This window comes from Eulemur rufifrons, chromosome 8 (assembly GCF_041146395.1).
Source record: "Eulemur rufifrons isolate Redbay chromosome 8, OSU_ERuf_1, whole genome shotgun sequence".
NCBI lineage: Eukaryota > Metazoa > Chordata > Mammalia > Primates > Lemuridae > Eulemur > Eulemur rufifrons.
This window is the reverse complement of record NC_090990.1, coordinates 72,308,526-72,332,021: the sequence shown is the minus strand read 5'-3', so window position 1 is coordinate 72,332,021 and position 23,496 is coordinate 72,308,526. Positions and strand designations below refer to the sequence as shown.

Below are 23,496 nucleotides of genomic sequence, written 5' to 3'. Positions count from 1 at the left end.
AGGGCAGGAAAAAAACATAGGAAATTACAACTCGGTGTGGCACAAGTGGAACAGACGAGGGATGGGATGAGCAAAGGTGGGAGAGACCAGTCCTGTGGGGTGGAGATGGAGCCTGGGAGAGTCCGGGGATGCCGCCCAGGGGAAATGCCAACAAGCAGGTCTAGGGGAGAAGGGTGTTTCAGAGGACGGCTTGTAAAGCATGATGACACGGAGCAGCATAGAGTGTTTGGGGAGCTTAAATAACTACGTATGAGGAGCCCAGCATGGGGGAAGGACCCCATCAGGAAAAGGAGGCTGGAGAGAGGTGGGAAGAGAGGGAGGGAGAACTTTGTGCACCACGCTAAAGAGTTTGGATTTTTTTCCCTGTATGGGAAAATCGTATAGTGGGAAATAATTAAGGTGTTTAGTCAGGGTAATAACACGATCAGCTCTGGGCTCTGGAATATTCACACTGGGGACGGATGTGGAGGAGGGAATATTTGTAGGGGAGGTGGTGTTGGAGACAGGACTCTGATAGCACAGGTGGGTGATGAAGAGGAGTTGAGCTATCAATAATGGGAGAATAAGGATGCTTTGACAACATGTATACGTTAAAGAATATTTTGAAAATGGAATAATTGAATACACTGGAAGAGCAGGGTATTTAAAGGTATTGAATCCTTTTGTGATTAAATATAAAGGTGCACACACGTAGGTATATGAATTTTCAGACTCAAATTCTCTAAGTTTAGATGTTTACCTTCGAATTTTCTTCAAATTGGGGAGCCTATACACTTGATCGATGAAGTACAATGCTTAAAGTTCCTGAGTAACCTATGTTACAGTTTTGATATCTAAAGAGGATGACTTACATAATGAGTGCTATGAGCACCGTCTAGGGGATGGACATGCTTGAAGCTCTGATTCAGGGGTGGGGGGAGTGGGGAGCAAGGGCAATATACGTAACCTAAACTTTTGTACCCGTGTAATATGCTGAAATTAAAAAAAAAGAGAATGACAGAGCTTTCACAAAGTATTTATTAACAAATAGAAAAGTGTCAGCTTCTACTGAGATTTTGATGACCCTTTGCTTAAATCTTGTTTTCTCTGTGGCATGCATTGTGATTTATGTTTTTGTTTCAGAAAAAGGTCCAAGCATTAAGGAACCAAGTCCAATTCCTCCACGTAAGTCTTTATGCAACTATTTCGAAATAAAGCCTCCTGGGCTTTGTAAGAATGAGTTGGTTAGTGAACGTTTGCCAAACTTTGAGTTTTGATAAGGAGAGTTCTGCTCTGATTCTCCCTTCCCCTCTCCTCCTTTTTCTGATATTTTTTTGTTTTTCTCTGTCCTTCTTTTGTCCTCCTCTTTCTTTTTTCCTCCCCACCTTTGCCATTTAAAAATATTAATTTGTTGGCCCATGGGCGTGTATGGCCTGAATAGGAAAGTAGTAACTTAACTTAGTTTTAGGGAGATAAGTTAATTATTTGCATGCTTATATGTGATGTGATCTGAAAGCCTTAGCATACAGCTGTGGGAGTGGTTTGCTGTAAGTCTTATTGACGACATTTACCTGCTCAGAGAAGTAGTGCTAAGGGAACTCATTGGCATACCTTCAGGATAATCACTAGTCCAAGGGGTGGGGAGGCTATGGAGGACATGTGAGAAAAAAAGAGACAGCAACACCAATTACTACAGAATGATGAGTTGGAAATTGCCTAGGCCAGTTTTCTATGGAAGAAAACTCTGACCCAGAAAGATTCCTGGGCTTCTTGGCTGGCCACCCAGAGCTCTTCTAGGTGATGATATCTTGTGAGGAGAATCTGTGCTTTTTTCCTTCCCTAAGACTCCCAGCATTGGTCTCCATGGCTGACTCCATCATATACATATAATCATCAGTCTGGAGAGTTCTTTTATACAAAGCACTGCATAAACCATTCTCTTAAGTGGATTATTTTTAAAAGATGATGGAACAATATTATGAACTCAGAGACACACAAAGAAAGAAAGAAGAGAGACACATATGGACACATTCTCTCATACTTACCAAGTCTGATTTTTATAAACAACATCTCCACCTTTGGAATTTTAGAATATCTTCACTAAAAACTAGTAATCGTGTTCCATTTTTGCATCTGTCTGCCCTACTGACTAGAATAAACTAAATAGGCTGATGGCCTGGTTCATCTTAACCTCCAGAGAGCTCTTCCCAGTTCTTCCTCCTTCCAGTGGACCCTCCTCCCTTTTACAAACTCATTTGTTTACAACCCTCCTTCAGCAGGTGAAGTGGTGTTATCTTCGTTTTTGGGAGGTTGAATGAACCCACCAAAGGGCACACGGCTGGAAGAGTGGGGACCAGAACTTGAGAGTTTTTCTCCTTCCAGACTCTTTCCCACCAGGATGTACTTTTCCCAAGCGCTCTGGGGCACTGGGGCTTCGAGGGTCCCATGTGCACAGCAGTCTGTTACACTGGAGGGAGTTGAAAGGCAAAGAGGTGAAGAGATTTAACTTATAGAAGAGACCAGCTGGAGTTGCTTCTGACTAGAGCAGAAAGAAGTACTATTGAAATAGTGGGGAGATCCTATATCTTCCATTTATGTTAAAAAAACACAGACCTCAGAAATTTTATTCTACCAAAAATCCCTCTCCCTTGGAAACCAATTTTAACTTTTTATAAGTGACTCAAGGAAGGTAGTTCTCTTAAATGAAAGGAAATGTTCTATTTCTGTGGCCTGGAATTAATTTCAAATATAAAAATATTTGCCAAATGGAGGAACAATTGATTCTATTTATATGTTTTGCTGACGATAAAACTGACATCACTCCCCACTGGGAAGTATTTCCGTTCCCCTCATAGAAAGATCACGATTGGAAAAGTGTTAAAAAGTAGGTTGTTTTAAATGACATAATACATAGTTGTTAAGATTGAGAGTTTAATACGAGGAGATCAGTGAAATGTATCCACAGGAATAGTATATTCTTATTCTATGTTTTCTTCTCACTCTTTCTTCCTGTTATCTTTCATACTTTCAAATGGTCATGAAAATATATGTGATTTCTGTGTAGTGTTTCATTGTTGGAGGTGTTTAATCACTAAGGAGCAATGAGTCAGATTTTGATAATGGAAGTTCACCTTGTTTTGCAAAGCATCTTAACCTGTGAATTTTCAAGCCACCCTCCATTTAAATAGTAGGTCCTCAGATTGAGACAGTGGGACCACAGACTTAACATTTTAGAGTTTACAAATCTGATTTTTTAGTTTGTTGCTCAAAATAAATAGTAAACTGAGAGTATCTTGGAAACCTGATAATTTCATTTTTCCTTTGACAAAAAATTTGCAATTTACAAAATATAGTATGTTTTATTGTGATCTACATTACATTCTCAGATTTTATTGTGCTCAGCTTTTATGACAGTGCTTGTGAAACAAACACAAAGCAGCGATGTATGGTGCAGACTAACTTAAAAGTTATGTGTATTGGTTTCCCTCCTTTATAGCAATTTTCCATGGTCTGGACACCCTAACCGTGATGGGCATTGCGTTTGCAGCATTTGTGATTGGAGCACTCCTGACGGGGGCCTTGTGGTACATCTATTCTCACACAGGTTAGTGTGACTGTTGAATGGTGCACATCTTGTGTGACTGCCACACAATAGATACCAGTGTTTCATTTGATGATCGAATGTATGAAATAATGAATGAAAGAGAGAAAGTTCATTCCTGTTATTTTCATTTTATATATGTGGCATAAATTGGGTTTTGCAAAAAAAAAAAAAAATGTACTTCTAGCTGTGGTAGAACAGGAATGTTAAACTATTTACATTAATTGCAGTTGTGACGTTGGAGAAGTTTTGTTTCTAATAAAGCTAGTTTGTTGTTAGAGTTTAGTTTAAGAAAGTTGATGTAGATAATCTGTAAATATAAACCATTCCCCCAAAGCTAAAGACTTAAGAATAGACATATACATGGGCAGCAAAGGAAGCCAAGGTTCTATTACTACGTCTGCCAAGGTATTGAGCACTGTCCCCCAGGTCCCTAATCAATGACTTAAACCAGAGTTTCTTGGCCTTGTTTTCACCCATTTCATGTTTTCTTTGGTAAACATAAAATTCTCATGTCTTTCTATAAAGTTTTCAAAATATATTTTCATGAATTCAAAAGAAAACCAGTGAAGCAAAGCACTCATTTTCAAGCTATTATCCCTCAATTTCCAAAATTTCGATGTGCCACTTTCCACCAATCCCAGTGTTGAAACATGCTAGTCTGAACAGAGAACCTATCCTGACCCCATTGTAGATTGGCGGCCCAGCAATGGGAGCCTGTAGTACAGGCGGAAAGAACAAGTGGATTGCTCGTTTCTATTGCTTTTGTTTATTTGTTTCCTTGCAAATAATGTGAATGCATTCCTTCTGAGATGTGTCTAGAGAGCTAGTTGGTCTTGTTCTTTCTTGGGTACTTGCAGTTTACACTGTGAACCTAGGTCAGCTGTGCTAGTTTGGTCACAGAAAAGTGGCAGAAATTCTCTGTTTAGAATTTCATTAATTCTCCATCGAGGCAATGAATCCTGTGATCTTTGGCCTCACCTTGGACTATTCAACTGGCCAAGCTGGAAGGATGATTGATGTAAAGAGGAGAGAAGTACTGAAGGGATCTTAACATAACCCTCTTGATTACTAGACAAAACCTCAAACTGTTGAGAATAAAAGCATGACACAGTGATCCTCTGGTAGTTAAAACTGCAGACTCTTTATCATCTGAATTTTTACTTCAAATACTGCGTCACCCAACTGAGGTATTTTAGATTTGGGCAGGAGAGGAATGAACTCTTTTGTGCCTAGAATGGCTCGTTCCCCTAATCCAAAGCTGACCTCTTGGCAAATGTTTAGGGGACATTAATAATGGGACTTTGAGTCCTCAAATTCGTGTTCCTAATGAACATATGTTGAGTGAACTATGTTTATGTGAGAGAGAGAGAAAGAGAATCAGAGTCTTCAGTGTAATGATTCTGAGCGTCACATAAGCATCTGTGAATCAGTTTAGGTAGGAGCATTCTTCCTCATGAACAGTTTATAAAAGGACCAGAAGGACAGCGTTTAGCAGAGCAGTGTTTTAGAGTAAATCATTTTGTCAGAGGGATACTGACAACGTTCAGATCTCAAACCAGTAGTTCTTTGCAACTTTTTCCAACCTCCTGCATGGCTGAGAGGTTCTAGGGCTGCTGGCACCCCTATGTTCCCTGTTGGGAATAAACTTGAAAGTATGCCAAGAAGACTGTGTAGCTCACAGACACTTAACGTGTGCCTGCTCAGGCACTGACTGGCTGTGGTCACAGAGCTGCACCCTCAAAGCTAATCTTGGGCCAGGAAGGCAGCTCCAGGTAGAATATAGGGCAACCAGATGGCACTCACTGTTGGAACACACCCCACTGAAGTCCCCTCAGTACTCCCAGACTCTTCTCCACAGCCATGTGCACAAACCTGACAAAAAGCAAAGTTTAGTTATATATATTGCTGCTCACTGAATTTGGAGTTGTGTTATTACTGATGGCTTTTCCCCCAGGCCAGATAATTCAGGAGGGGTTTTTAGGTATTGTTAATAAAGAAATAGGTTTGTAGGCCGGGCGCAGTGGCTCACGCCTGTAATCCTAGCACTCTGGGAGGCCGAGGCGGGTGGATTGTTTGAGCTCAGGAGTTGGAGACCAGCCTGAGCAAGAGCGAGACCCCGTCTCTACTAAAAATAGAAAGAAATTACATGGACAGCTAAAAATATATATATAGAAAAAATTAGCCGGGCATGGTGGCACATGCATGTAGTCCCGGCTACTCGGGAGGCTGAGGCAGGAGGATTGCTCGAGCCCAGGAGTTTGAGGTTGCTGTGAGCTAGGCTGACACCACGGCACTCTAGCCCAGGCAACAGAGTGAGACTCTGTCTCAAAAAACAACAACAACAAAAAAGAAATAGGTTTGTAAGTAGATTTAAGGAAAATGAAACCAAAAACCCTTCCTGTGATGCTTTCCAGCAAAATAAACTATGCTGATTCGGAGGCTAAAAGGTTTATAGACACTGTCATTCAGGCTTAAAATCTGTTAGCATCACTTACAATATAGCTGCAAAATTACTTTTCATTAAAAATGGTAGCCTCTGGTTCACTTTACAAACTTCCCGTAAGGAAAACCAGTGCCATACAAACTTGAAGAAGGCTTACTTCAGGACCAAAGGGTAGTTTCTTGTCCAGACCCCTCAGTTTTGTACCTGGCTGAGCTAGCAGCAAGTTTAGATTAATAGGAAACATTGTAATGCAGTGACCAGTGAGGAGAGGGGGGCATACAAACCCTGACTCGGTCCATTTAGTTTTACAATAATCTAAGCTGTGAAACTCAGACCTTATATGGTATATTTGGGGGTTCAGACATCATCTGCCTTTGTGTCAAAAACAAGTCTTATTTTGGATGACTTTCCCTTTGATTAATCTTTCCATTCCATCTGCAAGACAGAGCACAACCCAGGCCATGTATTTGGATTGTGCATATCTACTTACATACCTGGAATGTGTGTTAGTCTAAAAAGTCTGGGTTCCCACTTTGTCATGTGACAACTCTGGGCACAATAAGAGATACTCCCTTAAGGATATATTAATCCTGTTTGGAAAACTCCATTTGTAGAATTACATTCTCTCCTAAGATGGTGCAGAGAGGAGGGGTGGTTGGGAGTGGAAATGATGCTGGAATGGAACCATTGAATCTTCATGCTTCTGGGAGCCTGGCTAGTCCAGGGGTCCATAAAGGTCCCTAAAGCCATATGCAAAATCGTGTCTTACTTTCTGTAATGCTTTCCAGCAAAATAAACTATGCTGATTCGGAAGCTAAAAGGTTTATAGACACTGTCATTCAGGACAAAAGCTTTTATTTTTAATTTTTAGTAAAACTTTTCAGTTTTATCATAGTAGTACCTGCATATAGTTTAAAGGCTGAAGTAATTTTACAAGACTTGTTATGAAAAAATCAGGCCCCTGCCCCCCACATACATACTCCATCTTTTCACTCCCAAGAGCACCATTTTAGACTCTCAGCTAATTCTTTTGGATGTTAATCCATACCTCTAAATAACATGAGCAGATTGCTGCTCTCGACTTTTTAGTTTTAGACCTTTTCTGCTGACCTTCTGCTACAGAAAATGAGGATTTAGCTCTCTTTCACCTCTGTGCCCCAATTGTACATTGATTCCTTTCTTGTCCCCTTCCCCCACCATCCTCCTAATAGAATACTGAAATTTTGGTTATATCAGAATTTACTGTTTGCATTATCACTACCTAAATGCTAATCATGATTTAGTCATGTAGTATAATGTTGGTATTTCTCCTGCATGACTTTTAATTTTCCCTAGAATTAATAATTATCTTTCCTCATTAGCTTTTTTTTTTTTTTAAAGACAGAGTCTCACTCTGTTGCCCTGGTACAGTGGTGTCATTATAGCTCACTGCAACCTCTAATTCCTGGGCTCAAGTGATCCTTCTGCCTCAGCCTCCTGAATAGCTGGGACTACAGCCACACACCACCATGCCTGGCTAATTTTTCTATTTTTTGTAGAGATGAGGTCTCTTGCTCACACTGGTGTTGAACTCCTGGCCTCAAGCAGTCCTTCCGCCTTAGCCTCCCAAAGTGTTGGGATTCGAAGTGTGAGCCACCGTGCCCAGCCTGAAAGACGTTTTTAATGGGCATTGATTAAAATAAACTGACATGGCAACAAATTGTATTTGGCAAGTGGATATCAGAAAGCAAATATTCAGACTTCCTGGGAAGGCTTAGTACTGGGCAGTTTCCCTGAATGTGAATAACGAAGCACATGTCAGATTCTGGATGAGACAAACTTGTTCACTGTCGCTAGATGAGGCAAGGCCATCTTGCTTTAGGTGCTGTCAGGCCAAGCACTTGAAGCCCAGGTCAGCCAAAACATGTTCACTGAACTACCCCTTTTGAATGTGATTCTCTTGCCCTCAGCTGTGCCTGGTGTTCGTCATTCCTGGAACCTTCCGTTTCACCCTCTTCAGAGAGTAAACTTCCTGTCGTCTTCCTGGATGAGGAAGGGCGGGGTCCTAGTAGGGTGGAGTGAGGCAGGAGATTTAGAGAAATCTTACTGCTTCTTATACAGAAGTGCAGCCAGCCCCTCTGCTTATATCCCCATGTTCACCCTCTTCCAGAGGTGCCTGATGCCACTATTTCCTCAGTTGTTGAGGGTTCTGTGACATAAACTTGTTGTTTCTCAGCTTTTCCCACTGTTAGCTTGGGTTTTGGCTCTCTTGAGTCTGTTAAGTCAGTTACCATTCACCCATTTCCTCACCAGCTTCCAGTATTTTACTGCTGTTTTCTTCACTTTTGTTATCTTTGTTCTTGTGGGTTTGTGCGTTTTTAAAAATCCATTTACTGTCACTCTGATGAGATTAAGGGAAGGACTGCAACTCAGTGCCTTAAAATGCACCATCTCTATGCAAAGTCTTGTCCTTGCTTTTTTTTATCCATTTCTTAAAGAGGGATCCTTTGAAAATTACTGGTCTGTTTCAGCATCTCCTTTTTATAAATGGGGAAACTGAGGCCCAGAGAACTGATGTGACTAGCCAAGTTGCATAGTTACAGTGGTCAGGACTCAAACTATGCTTTCTTGATTCCGAGTTTACTCTTCCCTTCCTATTCTGTTATTACAAATTCAAAGGGCATGTCGCTGCAATACTTTTATCTTCCTTTTGCTTATCAGATAGTAAACTTATTAATTAACATCTATTTTGGTTATTTTTGCTTCTGTTTAGTATGTGTCAGATTTTGTTTGGTTTGTTCACTCATTTATTCTTTCACTCATTTGAACTTTTTTGAGCTATTATTAAACAATAATATGCCAAAAACTGTTCCAGGCACTGGTAAATTAGCCATGAACAACACAAGAGTCTTTGCTCTCATGGAGCTTACATATATTAGGAGGAAGAGAGTAACCAGACAGACTGACAATAAACAGATCGGTTTAGGTAGAAACCCAACTACAGGCCAAGTCAACCATTGGGAAAGCAACAACTGAGTGAACAGTGTCAGAACAATGGAGAACTGGCAAGATAAGTCTCACTGGAGAAGGAAGAAGCGTTGTTTCTTATTTGAAGAATTAAGTTTTCTGTAGAACTCTCATGGTAACCGAGGAAAGGTTGAGAAGGAGGAAGAAAGGATATGAATGGCCAGATGCTATGGAAGGTGCTTTGTTTCTTGAGCGAGAAAGACATGCTGACAGACACCAGGAAAGTGAAGGCATTCATCTTAACCCTCTGCACTTAACTATTTTATAAAACAATGATACAGGCATTTGAGTGAGAAGAGAGTGGATCCTGCCTTCTTTAGAGTCACACCAGGGTTCCCATCTGTTCCAGCTGCGTCTTTCTGATTCCTGGGACTCTGTGTCTTGTCTCCTATGTTACCACACCTTAGCCTATCTGCTTGCTGTGAAAACACCTGGGCTAGGCTTGGGAACGTGGAGAAACCTCAGACCTCTAAAAACACTGGCGCCCCCAGAGATGCTCCTAATTCAAAACTGTTACCTGACTCAGGTGGACTTCTGGGTATGTGCTTGACTTCTGCTTTGAGAACACCTGGTGTGTTCAGCTGAGGATTGCTGAATTAGAAGCCCGAGGGATTGGGACAGACACACCTCATTCAAAACCTCAGCATTTTATTTTGCTGGAACAGGAACACATTTTATTTTCAGGAACACTGAAACATAGTGTTCCTGCCACTCTTAGATTTTTTTTTTTTGTCCTCCTTAACACATCAGAGCAGCCTTAAATATCTTACATTTTTGTAGGACTTTGGAGTTCAAAAAGCTTTTCCTGTACATTTCTTATTTTAAGCACTCTCACCCCTAATAATCCTGTGAAATAGGGGTCATCTGTTTACTAGAAGGAAATATGGTTAATATACCTACTCAGGTAACAAGACTAGTAGTTGAACAACTTAGAGCTTCAAGTCCAATTTCTGACTACAGTCCACACCTAGGAGTTGTAAAGATATATGTGGACGATGGCTCTCCTCCCCCAGCCTGTCTTCTCTTTCCCTCCTCCTCCTCCTCCCTCCTCCCCCCCCACCTTCTTAGTTATTATCAGACTTTGAGTGCATACTGTTCAGGGACCACAAAGCAAGTAAGATATCTGCAAAAAACCAAAGTGCAGCTGGCCATACTGTGGGAATATAGAAAGAAAGTAGTAGGTAGGATATTTTGAAAGAGTCCTGCCTTGGAACATTGTTCCTTTTCCCCATAACTTATAACAACATCTAATCCTAGAAAGTTTCGCTTGCAAAAGGAAGATCCTTCAGCTTGGAAAGTGGGGATGAATGACTTTGGAAAAAAATAATCGAAGCCTTTTCTAAACTAAAGGTAGGCTAGTTCATTCTCCTTAAGGAGTGAGTATGTGAATTAATTACAATTAACCAAGACAGTGATTGGTACAAATAACGCATGGGCCTGAGGAAAATATCTTTGTTTTCTTTCCAGCATCAAAGATCGTTAAATCTAAATCACCCCCAGGCATATGGTTTTCAATCCTATGCTTAAATATCTCCTGAGAAAGAAATTCCATAAATTCCCTCTGTAACTAACCAGTCCCCATAATCAGCAAGTTCTTTTCTATGGGACCAAAATCCCTATTCCTGCCATTTAAACTCATTTCCTCATGTTCTGCCCTCAAGGGAGATAGAGAACAGCTGTCTGCCCCTCTCTGTAGTAGTCCTCAAGGACAGTGTTTGCAAATAGTCTCCTTTGGGCTAAATAATTAAGATTCCTCTCACCTTTCCTTTAAATACTTCTGTTTAAAGCCTTTTCGTGTTATTCACATCTGCCTTAGACAGGACCTGCCATGGTGAAAGACTTAGGGATAAGAATCCAGTTGTAAAGTAGATGCCAAAGAGGTGGCAGAAAATCAGATCTGGACAAATCTATGCCAACCTAAAGAAATAAAAGAGATTCTCCCTTAAGAAATATGTTTTTCTGTTTATTTTTTTTTTCTTTTTTCGAGGCAGGGTCTCACTATGTTTGTTGCCCATCCTGGAGTGCAGTGGCTATTCACAGTTGTGACAATAGCTCACTGCAGCCTCAAGCTGCTGAGCTCAAGCGATCCTCCTGCCTTAGCCTCCCCAGTAGCCAGGACTACAGGCAACCATCTGGTTTTGTTTTTCTGTTTCTTATAGCATTTCTGGCAAAATCTAGGCTCAGCTACAGCTCATATAGGAGATGGATGAAATTTATCCTTGGTGTCCTTATCCTCCACATACCCTCCTGCTCCAGAGTACTCCAGGCACCAAATCCCTCTTTCCCTCCTCACTCTCCCTCCTCCCCAACTCCCTCTTCACTCAATGCGGTTTGAGATTTTAGGAGCAGAGCATGAAGACTGAACTCATTTCCTCTGATGGCCAAGTTTGATAGTTATGAGTAAGGAGCCTTCCTTGAACTTCTTACATTTGTTAACTGGGTCTTCTCTGCTTAACCAAGAGGTCCTCCTTGCTCATCTCCTCCAGAAGTAGCCTGGTTCTATCTGTCACCCAAGGGATATTTTAGAGAAAGCTGGTGCTCCAAGAAATCAGAGGTCGCTGTGACAGAGAGCAGAAAGCTGAAGGACCCATCTCAGAAAACCCAGGGAACTGTTGGCCTTTTAAGCAGAAGCAACTTCACATTAAACTTTCTTCCTCATGGTGAATTTTTCAATAGTGTCACTTCTATCTGACAACAAAAAAATTTTTTCTTAATTTTGTCAAAAGGTAAAAGTTTTAAAAAATTTCATTATATTGAGAAATCTTGTGTCTTACATGTGAAAATATCCGCAGAGGTAGAAGGGATAGTCTAAAGAGGAGATTTTCAGTACTTCCCAGTAGATTGTCTTTGGCACATTATTGAATCAAAGTCAATAGAATATTAGGTTAACTTGACTCGTCCACTTTGGTGAAATGCATCCTGCAGTCTAGAGTGCTAGGGGGCTTCTTTGCTTTGTTTTGTGTTGCGTTTTATTTTGAACAGTGTTTTATATTACCAGGACAAGAGTTTCCAAAACTCAGGAAGTTGAAAGTCCTTTTTAATGGGCACTGATTGAAATAAACTGACATGGCAACAAATTATATTTGGCAAATAGACATCGGAAAGCAAATATTCAGACTTCCTGGGCAGGGCAGAGTACTGGGCAGTTTTCCTGAATGTGAACAGTCAAGCACGTGTCAGATTCTGGAGAAGACAAACTTGCTCACTGTCGCTACATGAGACAAGGCCATCTTGCTTTAGGTGCTGTCAGGCCGAGCACATGAAGCCCAGGTCAGCCAAGAAAGGGAGAGAGGATTGAGTTACCGCCTACTTTTCTGATGCATCCTTTATTTAGATGGGAAAAGATATGTCTTAACTGTCGACTGTGTGTAGCCGCATCAGTCTTTCTCTTCGACAGCACAAGGACCCAGCTGGATGCGTATCAACGTGGGTTGTAGCGGGACTGAATTCTTACAGTACCTCTAGAGTTGTTCAGGTCTCTGGAGGTGTTTTTGTTTTCTTTGGGTTTTTTTGTTTGTTTGTTTCCTACATCAGAATAGTTGAGAGATTTGATTGCCTTCTGGAAATAAAGTGCCCACTCTAGGGAAAGCACATTTTTGTCAGAAAGTTACTGATATTGAGGCAAATTCTCTATTCTTAATAACATATAACAATAACAATAACATGAAAGGAGGGTCCAAAATAATAGATTTCCAAAAAGAGTAAAAAATACAGTATTTCTCCGCTTCTCAGGAATATTGACCCCTGCCCCCGTTCCTTCCCACCAATCCCAGAAGAAAAGATAATTAGAGGAAATACAACAAGGGCCAAATGTACAACAAGCACATAAATGTTCCAAGGTTGATGCAAAGTGTGTGTAGCTGTGTGGTTCATGAAATGGGTGACGGGGAGAGCCGTAACCAGACCAGGGGGCATGAGCCAGTTCTACATTTTGCAGAACTGTTTCTTTGGCAGAGGCTTTTGAGGGGCCCCAGAAAGGGACTGTTAGTAATGGGGTGAGTTCCTGTACTTGGAGGCAGAGCCTTTGCTCCAGTGTTTTGTTTTAATGAAGCAGCCGGGAGGTTGCTTATCTCAGGCTGATAGATGTGTATTTCAGCATGACAGGAAAGAGGAGGCTCGTTCATAAACAGACCCGGCCCTCTGGGGCTTCCCACATTGGAAGGGGGAGACTGCTTACAAGAAGTTTATGAAGTTTATGCTCTGACTTTTCAAAGAAAATGCAGAAAATGAAATGTTTTGCATCGAAGAGCCCTGATCACTTTTCCCTACCTAGAGCCATTTTTTGAGGGTTGCACTGAGGCCAGTTTTGCTGAAGAGAAGACTAACTCTAGGGCTTTTTGAACTTCTAAATGCAAACCATGTGTGTGACCCGAGGTTTCCTCCCTCTCCAAAGCACTGCGCATTTGGCACGAAGGATGGGTTTAGTAAAATGCAGTGGGGTGTGTAATGAAAAGTGGGATGCTTACAGTGTTAGGAGATACTCACGCTGCACCACACAGTGACCCTCGGCGTGGAAGTGGGGCTGTTTGCTGGCAGCTGCAGTCCCCGTGTGCACACAGGCAAACTTCTTCCCCAAAAGGTTTTTCTGATGGTAGCCTCCTCCCACCCCCATTTCTCATGTCGGTTATTCGCTTGGCACACAAGGCTCTCTCTGCTGTAGCTAGGACAAAATCTAGACTTCATCCTAGTTTTTAACAAGTGTGTTCAGAAAAGGCCCCTGAACTGCCACGGTTCTCTTATTACATTGTAAAAGTCTCACCCTCCAAACCCTACAGTATCTTCATGAGAGAAGATGGACGGTGTTTCCTGAATACAGGTGCTGGTCAGTTGGCTCACACAGTCCAGATGGTGGTTTCTTCAAATGTGGGAGGCCCCGAAATCCAGGGACTTTGTCCTCAACTGTCAGAGGTCTTAGCCACTCCAACTGCCTGTCAGTCAACTGGAAAGCTGATCTCATTTTCCCGTGAAGGATGTTTTAAAAAGAAAAAACCTTATAGTATAAGGTCTTCCAGCCATCCAAGACCTGGTCTAGCTAGCTGCTTCTGCCTGTGGTTGAGAAAAACATCAGATAAAATGGCCAAGGCAGGAGAAATGTTCTTTTGGGGAATGCACATGTGTAACAGGAGACTTTCTTTGCCCCTGCTTTTCGTTTTTAACTACAGGGGAGACGGCAGGAAGGCAGCAAGTCCCCACGTCCCCGCCGGCCTCAGAGAACAGCAGCGCGGCGCACAGCATCGGCAGCACCCAGAGCACGCCCTGCTCCAGCAGCAGCACCGCCTAGCCCGGCCGGCCTCTGCCAGGGCCGGCCCGACGGCTGAGCCTCCAGCTTGGAAGGCTGGCTTTCGGTTCCCTTGTAAAGAAAGAGTGAATTGCAATATAAAGATCACCCGTTGTATTCACCCCCCACCCCACCCAGGGCTAATGTAGAATCCACGTGAGAAAGCTAAGGGGGTGGCCTTCTCCACCAGCCCTCACAGGCCTGGGGGTTTTCAATGTGAAACACGTGCCAGTTTTTAAAATGCTGCTTTGTCCAGTTGAGAACATCCATAATTGGGGGCCCTGAGTTTTACCCAGACTCAAGGAGTTTGTAAAAAGGATAATAGCCAGATAGTAGAACCAGTGAGGAGATGTGGCCAAAGATTCCTTTATATCTGAACCAAGATGTAAAACAAAAGAAATGCTTCAAGGCTTTGTAAGCGTTCCTCCACGTCTAACATGCACCTTCACGGGATGCACACTTCTGACCTTGCTGCCACACCCCGTGGGGTCTGACTCGTCCCCAGGGGTGCCGCCCTGGGGGACTGCATCCTGAAGGCAACATTCCTTCCTTGTGCCCTGGGCCAAAACCAGTGCTGATTACCTTATCAGCTTCCTGTTTATTCCCATACTCCCACACACACACTGCAAAAATGTCTTCATACAAATTTTATATTTCTTATAGGCATATAGAAATTGAAAATGGCCAAATCTGGAACCATGGATTTGTGCCCATTTCTTACATTTTGTTCTGATAAATTCATGTATAAATTGAGGCAAAATTCCATTGTCAAGAATTTGCACAGTGATATATTTGTATGTGTATGTAAGTACAAACATATAATATGTCATCTGGCACATTCATTTTCTCAGTTGAAGAAGAGAAAATTCATTCCCCTTTTGAAAATGTCCTGTGTTTTCAGAGTTGCAACTTATTCTTAAGTATATTTGGTAAGGTGAATGTTTCTACTCAAAACATGTCAATATTTTTAAAAATAGGCGCTTTTGTAAAAACCAAACTCTTGTGAGGCGCCAAATGCACGGCAGGTTATGTTGGATTCCCGTTGGTTATCTGAATAGAGTCACCAGTTCTGCCAAGACAGTGCTGAGATATGGAAAAGGGCACTCATTTGGATCACTTTAGTTCTCTTGCCTTAAATGTATCCCAAACTCAAAAAAGATTTGAGGTGAATTTCATTAAATGGAATAATATGATGCCACTTTGCAGCTAAAATAAGCTCAATGATACCTCTGTGTTAAAAAAGAATGAGGGAAACTTCCATGCCAGATCATTTATTGCTAAAGATAGCTTCATAGTAAATTATGTAGTTTTCTTTTTCCAAAATTTCCCCCAAATTACTTAGACTTTCATAAGTAGAACAAATGAGATTCTACTCCAAAACATTCATAACCAAATCTCACTCCCCTTAAAATAAGGAAGTTGTGCCTGGTTCTCTGTGACTGGAACCTCAAGTAGGAAATGTTGATGAAACTCATAAACCTTAAGGTAGTGTCTACACAGAAAACAAGTAGGTGGAGAATGATAATCATTATTTCCCAATCTGATTGATTTGATAGATGTAAACATTTAATGGGGACAATTATAACCAAAAAAGATGACTGTAGGGCTGAGATTTTCAGTCTATCCACATTGATATAATGAAAATTTTTCAGATATCCACATATGAATAAAGACTTGAGGTTAGAAGTTTTTTTCCTTTAATTTTTTTTTTAATGTAAGGGTATCAGAGTGGAGGACATAGATTACGCTACCTGTGTTTAAAAATAATGCGCTTTGCCTAACCTTCAGCAGAATGTATTGTTTTAGCATATTCTATGTATAAAAAAGTTTAAAGATGTCTTCAAAGAAGACTAGAGTCTTTAAGTCACTTATAGCTATATTTTACTACAAAAATTTGTGTATAAAGATATATTTAAGTGTTTTAGATAAATTTAAGTTACTCCATAAGAAATGTTTAATTTCAGCTACTGTGAATTCTTTTGATCAGTCCTTTGCTTTTTTAAAAACCCTTCCCATCTTGTTAAAAAGAAAATTAGCTATTAGGAGGTATTAAAAGATCCATTTCTTAGATGGGCAGAGTTAAAACCTTCTGTAATATATTTAAGTGTATATTTTTAAGAGAGATGCTACATTGCCAATGATTTTATAAATAATTTAAAATTTATACATTTATAGATGCAAACCAAAAGATTTTTTTAAAAGAGAGAAAAAAAATTACCTTTTATTTGTTTGGATCTCATTGTCAGAAGTATTATTCAGATCAAGAAATCCAAGTTAATGAAACCTGATCCCCTATTGAAGAGTGAATGTATTCCTAAAATATTTCTTAGAACAGAATATTAAAAAATAGGGTGTTTTCTCCCTAGCTTCTTGTTGCATTTCTGATTGCTTCATACTTCACAGTTTTAATGCAAAGTACAAGCTCTACTTTTATAACATGTTCTGCAAGTTTCTTTAAAACTATTGTTATATTTCAGTTGAACTCATCTATCTGCATAGTCTTTTGTTATTTCTGCAGGCTACACCCTTAACTTGCAGAGGCCATTTTGTTTTATTTGTTTGATGATAAAGCTGTGTTTGAAATGCTTTAAACTCCAAGGCAGATTGTCTGTGTAATAAGCTATAGCCTTTCACCATGTGGTGTTTACCAGCTGTTACTCTGTATTTTAAAAAGCCAGAGATTTCTTCTGTCTAAACTGTTTCTATAGCATTTTCTAAACAGAAAAAAAAAATGGTCTTTTCCTTGTCTCGTAATAAGATTGTAAACCCATTTCCTGCACGTGTTCTTAGCAGGCATGATTGTGAGTGTGTGTGGGGCGCGCACATGCGTGCCAGTCTTTTTGTACTGTAACTACCTCATGGTCTGAATGATGATCGTACTGCTGGTTCTGTTAACAGAGCACATTTTGTTGGGCGAGTCCTGTATGTGATATTTTTTCCTGTTTGTTTTATCTGGGGGTTGTTCATGAAACTGACAGATGTTTTTCTAAAAAGGACTATTATCAGTTTCCAAATACAATACTTCTCTCTTCTGGTTTTTCCTGAATGAGCCTGATTTTGTTGCTGTTTTTCATCGTCAATGAGGGTAAAAAGAGTACCCTTAAAATTCCTGTGGCCAGTTTGAACACCCCTGTTGTATTCTTTTCTCTGTTCAGTGTGTCAGCTGTTTTGTGAATATGCTTAGATGTATAGTTTTGATAATCACAATTTTAAGTCCTTAATCTGTGCATAATAAAAAGATATATATCAATTATTAATATGTGTCTTGTTTGGTCATTATTAAATTCTACCCTCAGGCTGATATAACTTTTTTCACTGTGACTTTCTCCTACATGTATTGTCTGCTCCAGCCATGCTGATGAGGAAGAGGGAGGGGAAGGCTAAGAGGCTCACGGAAGGTGAGGGAAGCGTGGACAGGCCAGAGGGAGAGCACAGCAGGAGCAGTCCCTCTTCTCAGAAAGACAGGGCAGGAGACGTGGAAGTGGGTGTCCAGCCCTGGAACCCATTCCTGGGCCTCCCCTAACCCTAACCCTAACCCCAGGAGTCAAGGAAAGAAAAATTGTACGTATATAAGATGACTATTTTCATCCCTTCCACATTCCCCAGTGAGCTTCCAGCATTCCATATTTCAATATGGTACCTCTTCCAGTTGCCCAAGCCAGAAACAGGGAATCTAACTGGAGCGTCTTTGGCTCCCCAACCCCTGAGTGGAGTTCAAGTGTTATTCTATCTCTAGAATATCTTTCTCCAAACCACTAACTTATTCCTCCTCCGACTGTTGTTACCCATTGCTCAAGAACCATTACCTCTTGAGCTGAGTTTCTGCAACAGCCTGTTAACTAAAATGCCAACTTCCCATCTTATTCCGCTTAATCCCTTCTCCACCATGCATCCAAAGTGATCCTTAAAAAGACTCAAATGATGTTTCTTCCCAACTTGAGCCTTTAAGTAATTCTCCATTTGCCTTCGGGCTAAAGTTGAAATTTCTAAGCATGTCTCAAAGGAGAATAATCTGCCTGCCTTCCCAGCTACTTCTCTCACCTCTCTGGAGCTCAATTCTGTTTGGCATACACCCTTCCACCCCTAGGCAAATCTGTATTATGAAAACAGTTCTCATTCACCATCAAAGATTACAAGATAACGTTGAGTATGTGTTTACAAGCCATACTCCCAACCCCTATCTCCTCCTCCCCTTCTGAGAGTTAATGACTTCAATGGTTTGGTATCAAGGCCAGCAGTCTACCCCTTGAGTCTTACACAGGTATAGATGCCCATAGAACAGGAATAGTTTAAGTTGCACCTCACCTGGGCAAGGTTGGAGTCCTCAGTACAGATGAAAGTCCAGCCATTCTTCAGTGCCATGATTGCCCCCTCCAATCTCAGGATATGCAGGAGAATTTGGCAGGTCAACTAATTTTTCTACCATTAAACTCTCCTGGTAGCTACTGGAGCAGAAACCTAGGTGATCTATAAATGGGCTTGGGAGAGTCTATCAACTGCCTGGAATTGTGTGGAACATTTTGTGCAGGTAAGTCTGGGCTTTTGTTGTTTTTGGTGAAAGTATCCGTAGCCTTTTTGTAGTTACATCCTCCAATTCTTTAAAAAAAATTCTCTCTTGCTCACACAGTATGTGTATAAAATGAATACAAACAACACAAACATGTAGCAGTAAAAAAGCTTCATAATCCTCCCACTTGGATCTAAGGATACTGCTTTAGTGTATGTGTTCCCAGATGCTACCTGATATTCATATCAATATGTACATGCCACTAAAATAATGGTTTATACCATTTGTGACTTTTTCACATGGCTTATCTATCAGGCCTCCTAAGATGAGTGCTAATCATCATCACTTTCTTACTAGGCTTACCTTAAATTGCCCAAGTAAAACGTGGTTATTGTAGGAGGTGAAATAAAACAAAAATATTTGTTTATGCTATCCTTCCCCCTCACCTAGTCTCTTCCCTGGAGGAACTGATATTAGCCTTTTTCAAACTCAAGTGTATTGAAACATGTTCGTGAATAGAGGAGGGGTTTTTTTGTTGACTACAAATGGGATTGCAATATACATACTCTGCAACTTGCCTTTTTCACTTAATGTGGACCTTCTGGTGGTTTACTAGATACTAAACAAGTTCATGCTTTTTGATAGCTACATAAGTTATACAATGAATTCAGCCAATTCATTACTAATGACATTTAAAGGTGTTATTTTTAGGTTTTTCCAGTATACTCTGCTGCAGTTAATATCCTTATATGTATGTCCTTGCATTCTAGTGTTTTACAGCAAAAAAAAGTGACAGAATCATAAAGAAAAACTGACAAATGCATCATCATAGCAGGGTATTTTAACATATCATTCTCAGAAGTTGACATCAAAAAGATTTGGTTATGGAAAATTTAAACAATGCTATTAAGCTTGATCGAGTGGGTGTACATAGTGTCCTGGTGCACCCAGATTTGAGAATTTTGTGCACACCACTACTAGAGCCACAGCGGAATTCTCAGCAAATATAAGAAAACTTAATCATACTGATCAGGTTATTTAACCACAATGCAAATAGTTTAGGAATTAATATGAAAACAACAATTTAAAAACACTTATAAAAGAAGAACTCAAAGGAAATTAGAAGATGAGACTTGAAGAAGAATAAAAATACTACACTCAAACATGTAGCAAACAGTTATCTAGGAGAAACTTAGAGCTATAAAGTGCTTATATTGGAAAAAATGGTTGAAAATGAAAGAGTATTCAATATAGTAAGTTAACTATTACTTAAAAAGACTTCTGGAGATAGACAAAAAGTAAAAATAAACTCATGCATTAGGAATGAAAAAACATACAACATATTGCAGACATTTTAATAAGAGATTACCATAAACAACTTTATTCAAATAACTTAGGAAACTTAGAATATGTGAATGATGTGTCAGGGTCGGTTGGAGTTCTGGTGGGAAAACAGAAACCACACTGGGTATTTCAACAGAGAGAAATTAATACAGACATACCACGGAGATATGGGAGTTCGGTTCCAGACCACTGCAATAAAACAAATATCACAATAAAGCGAGTCATACAAATTTTTTGGTTTCCCGGGGAATATAAAAAAGTTATGTTTACAGGCTGGGCGTGGTGGCTCACGCCTGTAATCCCAGCACTGTGGGAGGCCAAGGCATGAGGATCACTTAAGGATGGGAATTCGAGGCCAGCCTGGGTAACAAAGCGAGACCCCTTTCTCTACAAAAAATAAACAAAAGAGCAAGCATGGTGGCATGCCTGTAGTCCCAGCTGCTTGGGAGGCTGAGGCAGGAGGATTGCTTGAGCCCAGGAGTTCGAAGCTGCAGTGAACTATGATTGCACCACTGCACTCCAGCCTGGGCAACAGAGTTAGATCCTGTCTCAAAAAAATTATGTTTACACTATACTGTACACTATACTGTCTATTAAGTACATTATGTCTATAAAACAATGCACATACCTTAATTTAGAAATGCTTTATTGCTAAAAAATGCTGATAATCATCTGAGCCTACAGTGAGTCATAATCTTTTTTCTGGTGAAGGGTTTTGCTTCGATGTTGACGGCTGCTGATTGCTTAGGGTTAGTAGTTGCTAAAGGTTGGGGTGGCTGTGGCATTTTCTAAAATTAAAACAACAGTGAAGTTTGCCACATCAGTTAACTCTTCCTCTCAAGAAAGCCTTCTCTGTAGCACGCAATGCTCTTTGATGGCATTGTACCCATAGCAGAACTTCTTTCAAAATTGGAATTAACCCTCTCAAGCCTTGCTGCTGCTTTATCAACTAAGTTTATGGAATTTTCTAAATCCTTTGTTGTCATTTCAACCATGTTCACAGCATCTTCACCATGAGTAGATTCTGTCTCAAAAAACCACTTTCTTTGCTCATTTATAAGAAGCAATTCCTCATCCATTAAAGTTTTATCATGAGATTGTACCAATTCAGTTTTATCTTCAGGCTCCACTTCTAATTCTAGTGCTCTTGCTACTTCCACCGAATCTGCAGTGACTTCCTCCACTGAAGTCTTGAACCCCTCAAAGTCACCCATGATGGTTGGAAGCAACTTCTTCCAAACTCCTGTTAATGTTGGTATTCTGGCCTCCTCCTATGAATCACAAATGTTCGTAATGGCATGAATCCTTTCTGGAAGGTTTTCAATGTACTTTGCACAGATCTGTCAGAGGAATCACTTTATCTACGGCAGCTATAGCCTTATGAAATATATTTCTTAATAAGTCTTTAAAGTTGAAATTAGTTCTTGATCTGAGGGCTACAGAATGGATGTTGTGCTAGCAGGCACAAAAACAACATTAATCTCCTTGTACATCTCCATCAGAGCTCTTGGGTGACTAGCTGCATTGTCAAGGAGCAGTAGTGTTTTGAAAGGAATCTTTTTTTCTGAGCAATAGGTCTCAATAGTGGGTTTAAAATTTTCAGTAAACCCTGCTATAAACAGATGTGCTGTCATCCAAGTTTTCTTGTTCCATTTATAGCACACACAGGGTAGGTTTAGCATAATTCTTGAGGACCATAGGATTTTTGGAGTGGTAAATGAGCATTGGCTTCAACTGAAAGTCACAAGCTGAATTAGCATCTAACAAGAGTCAGCCTGTCTTAAGAGGCTTTCAAACCAGGCATTGACTTGTCCTCTTTAGCAATGAAAGTCTTAAGTAGCACTTTCTTCCAGTAGAAGGCTATTTTGTCTACATTGAAAATCTGTCGTTTAGTGTAGCCACGTGCATCAATGAGCTTAGCTAGATCTTCAGGATCACTTGCTGCAGCTTCTACTACATCAGCACTTGCTGCTTCACCTTGAACTTTTTTTTTTCTTCTTTTTTTTTTTAAGAGATGAGGTCTCCTCTGTCACCCAGGCTAGAGTGCAGTGGCACAATCCTAACTCCCCGTAACCTCAAATTCCTGGGCTCAAGTGATGCTCTCACCTTGGCCTCCCAAAGTGCTTGGAGCACTGGTGTGAGCCACACACCCAGCTTGCACTTTTACATTATGAAGATGGCTTCTTTCCATAAACCTCATGAACCAACCTCTGCTACCTTCCAAATTTTATTTTGCAGCTTCCTCGCCTCTCTCAGCCTTCATAGTATTGAAGAGAGCTAGGGCCTTGCTTTGGATTAGGCTTTGGTTTAAGGGAATGCTGTGGCTGGTTTGATCTTCTATCCAGACCACTCAAACTCTCTCCATATCAGCAATAAGGCTATTTCACTTTCTTATCTTTTGTGTGTTCACTGGAGTAGCACTTTTAATTTCCTTCAAGAATTTTTCCTTTGCATTCATTACTTGGCTAGCTCAAAGAATTAGAGTTACCATGTTCAAAGAATAGGTAATGCCAAGATTCTAGTGATTCTTTAATTTCTGGGATGAGAAGTCAAAGGGAATGAGTTTTTAATGTCAACATTGGTATTTATTGCCACATTACTTTCTCTAAAGATTTTCGAAAAGCACACTGCCACAGGCCACATGTGAGAATGCCTGTTGTCTGGTTTCCTCATCAATATTTGACATGTTGAAACAGAGCGTGGGCTCCAGGCATCTGATTGTGTAGATTTGAATCTGGGCTCTACCATTTGCTAGCTGAGCTATTTCCTTATTTTGAAAAAATCTACTTCTTAGCATTGTTGTGAGTATTAAATGAGATAATCCACATAGTTTTTAGCATATGCTAATCACTTAATAAATACCTTCTACTATCATCATTACCAGGATTACATGTTTTAAGTTTTGCTAATCTGGTGGTTGAAAAATTGTATTTCATTATTTAAATTTGTATTATCTACATTAAAAGATAGTTTTAAATTGTTACGTAATTATTGGTCATTCCAGGTTCTTCTGTACATTTCCATTTCCTTTGCGTATTTTTCTAATGAGTTGTCTTCTTTCTTAATAAGTTGCACATTAGTGAAATTATGTGTCACATGCCATTATGAGAAATATTTTCCTAGTTTATCATTGTCTTTTCATCCTGTTTATAATGGATATTGCCAAGACAAAATTTTTCTCTTTTTTAAATAATTTTTCTTTTTTTTAATTTTTTTGTTTTTTTGAGATAGAGTCTTACTCCATCACCCAGGCTAGTGTGCCGTAGCGTCAGCCTAGCTCACAGCAACCTCATACTCCTTTTGCCTCAGCCCCCTGAGTAGCTGGGACTACAGGC

General features: G+C 40.3%; 1 protein-coding gene across 1 annotated transcript in view; it reads left to right on the top strand.

The window, feature by feature from the left end:
- Nucleotides 1–14,643, top strand: part of TGFBR3 (transforming growth factor beta receptor 3) — a 118,750-nt gene extending 104,107 nt beyond the window's left edge. Inside the window, exons 15-17 of the mRNA XM_069479190.1 lie at nucleotides 1,123–1,164; nucleotides 3,476–3,583; nucleotides 14,195–14,643. Of these exons, the coding sequence (XP_069335291.1) occupies nucleotides 1,123–1,164; nucleotides 3,476–3,583; nucleotides 14,195–14,313 (269 nt within the window). The 3' untranslated portion in view covers nucleotides 14,314–14,643. The remainder of the gene's footprint in view (nucleotides 1–1,122; nucleotides 1,165–3,475; nucleotides 3,584–14,194) is intronic.
- The last annotated feature ends 8,853 nt before the right edge of the window (nucleotides 14,644–23,496 follow it).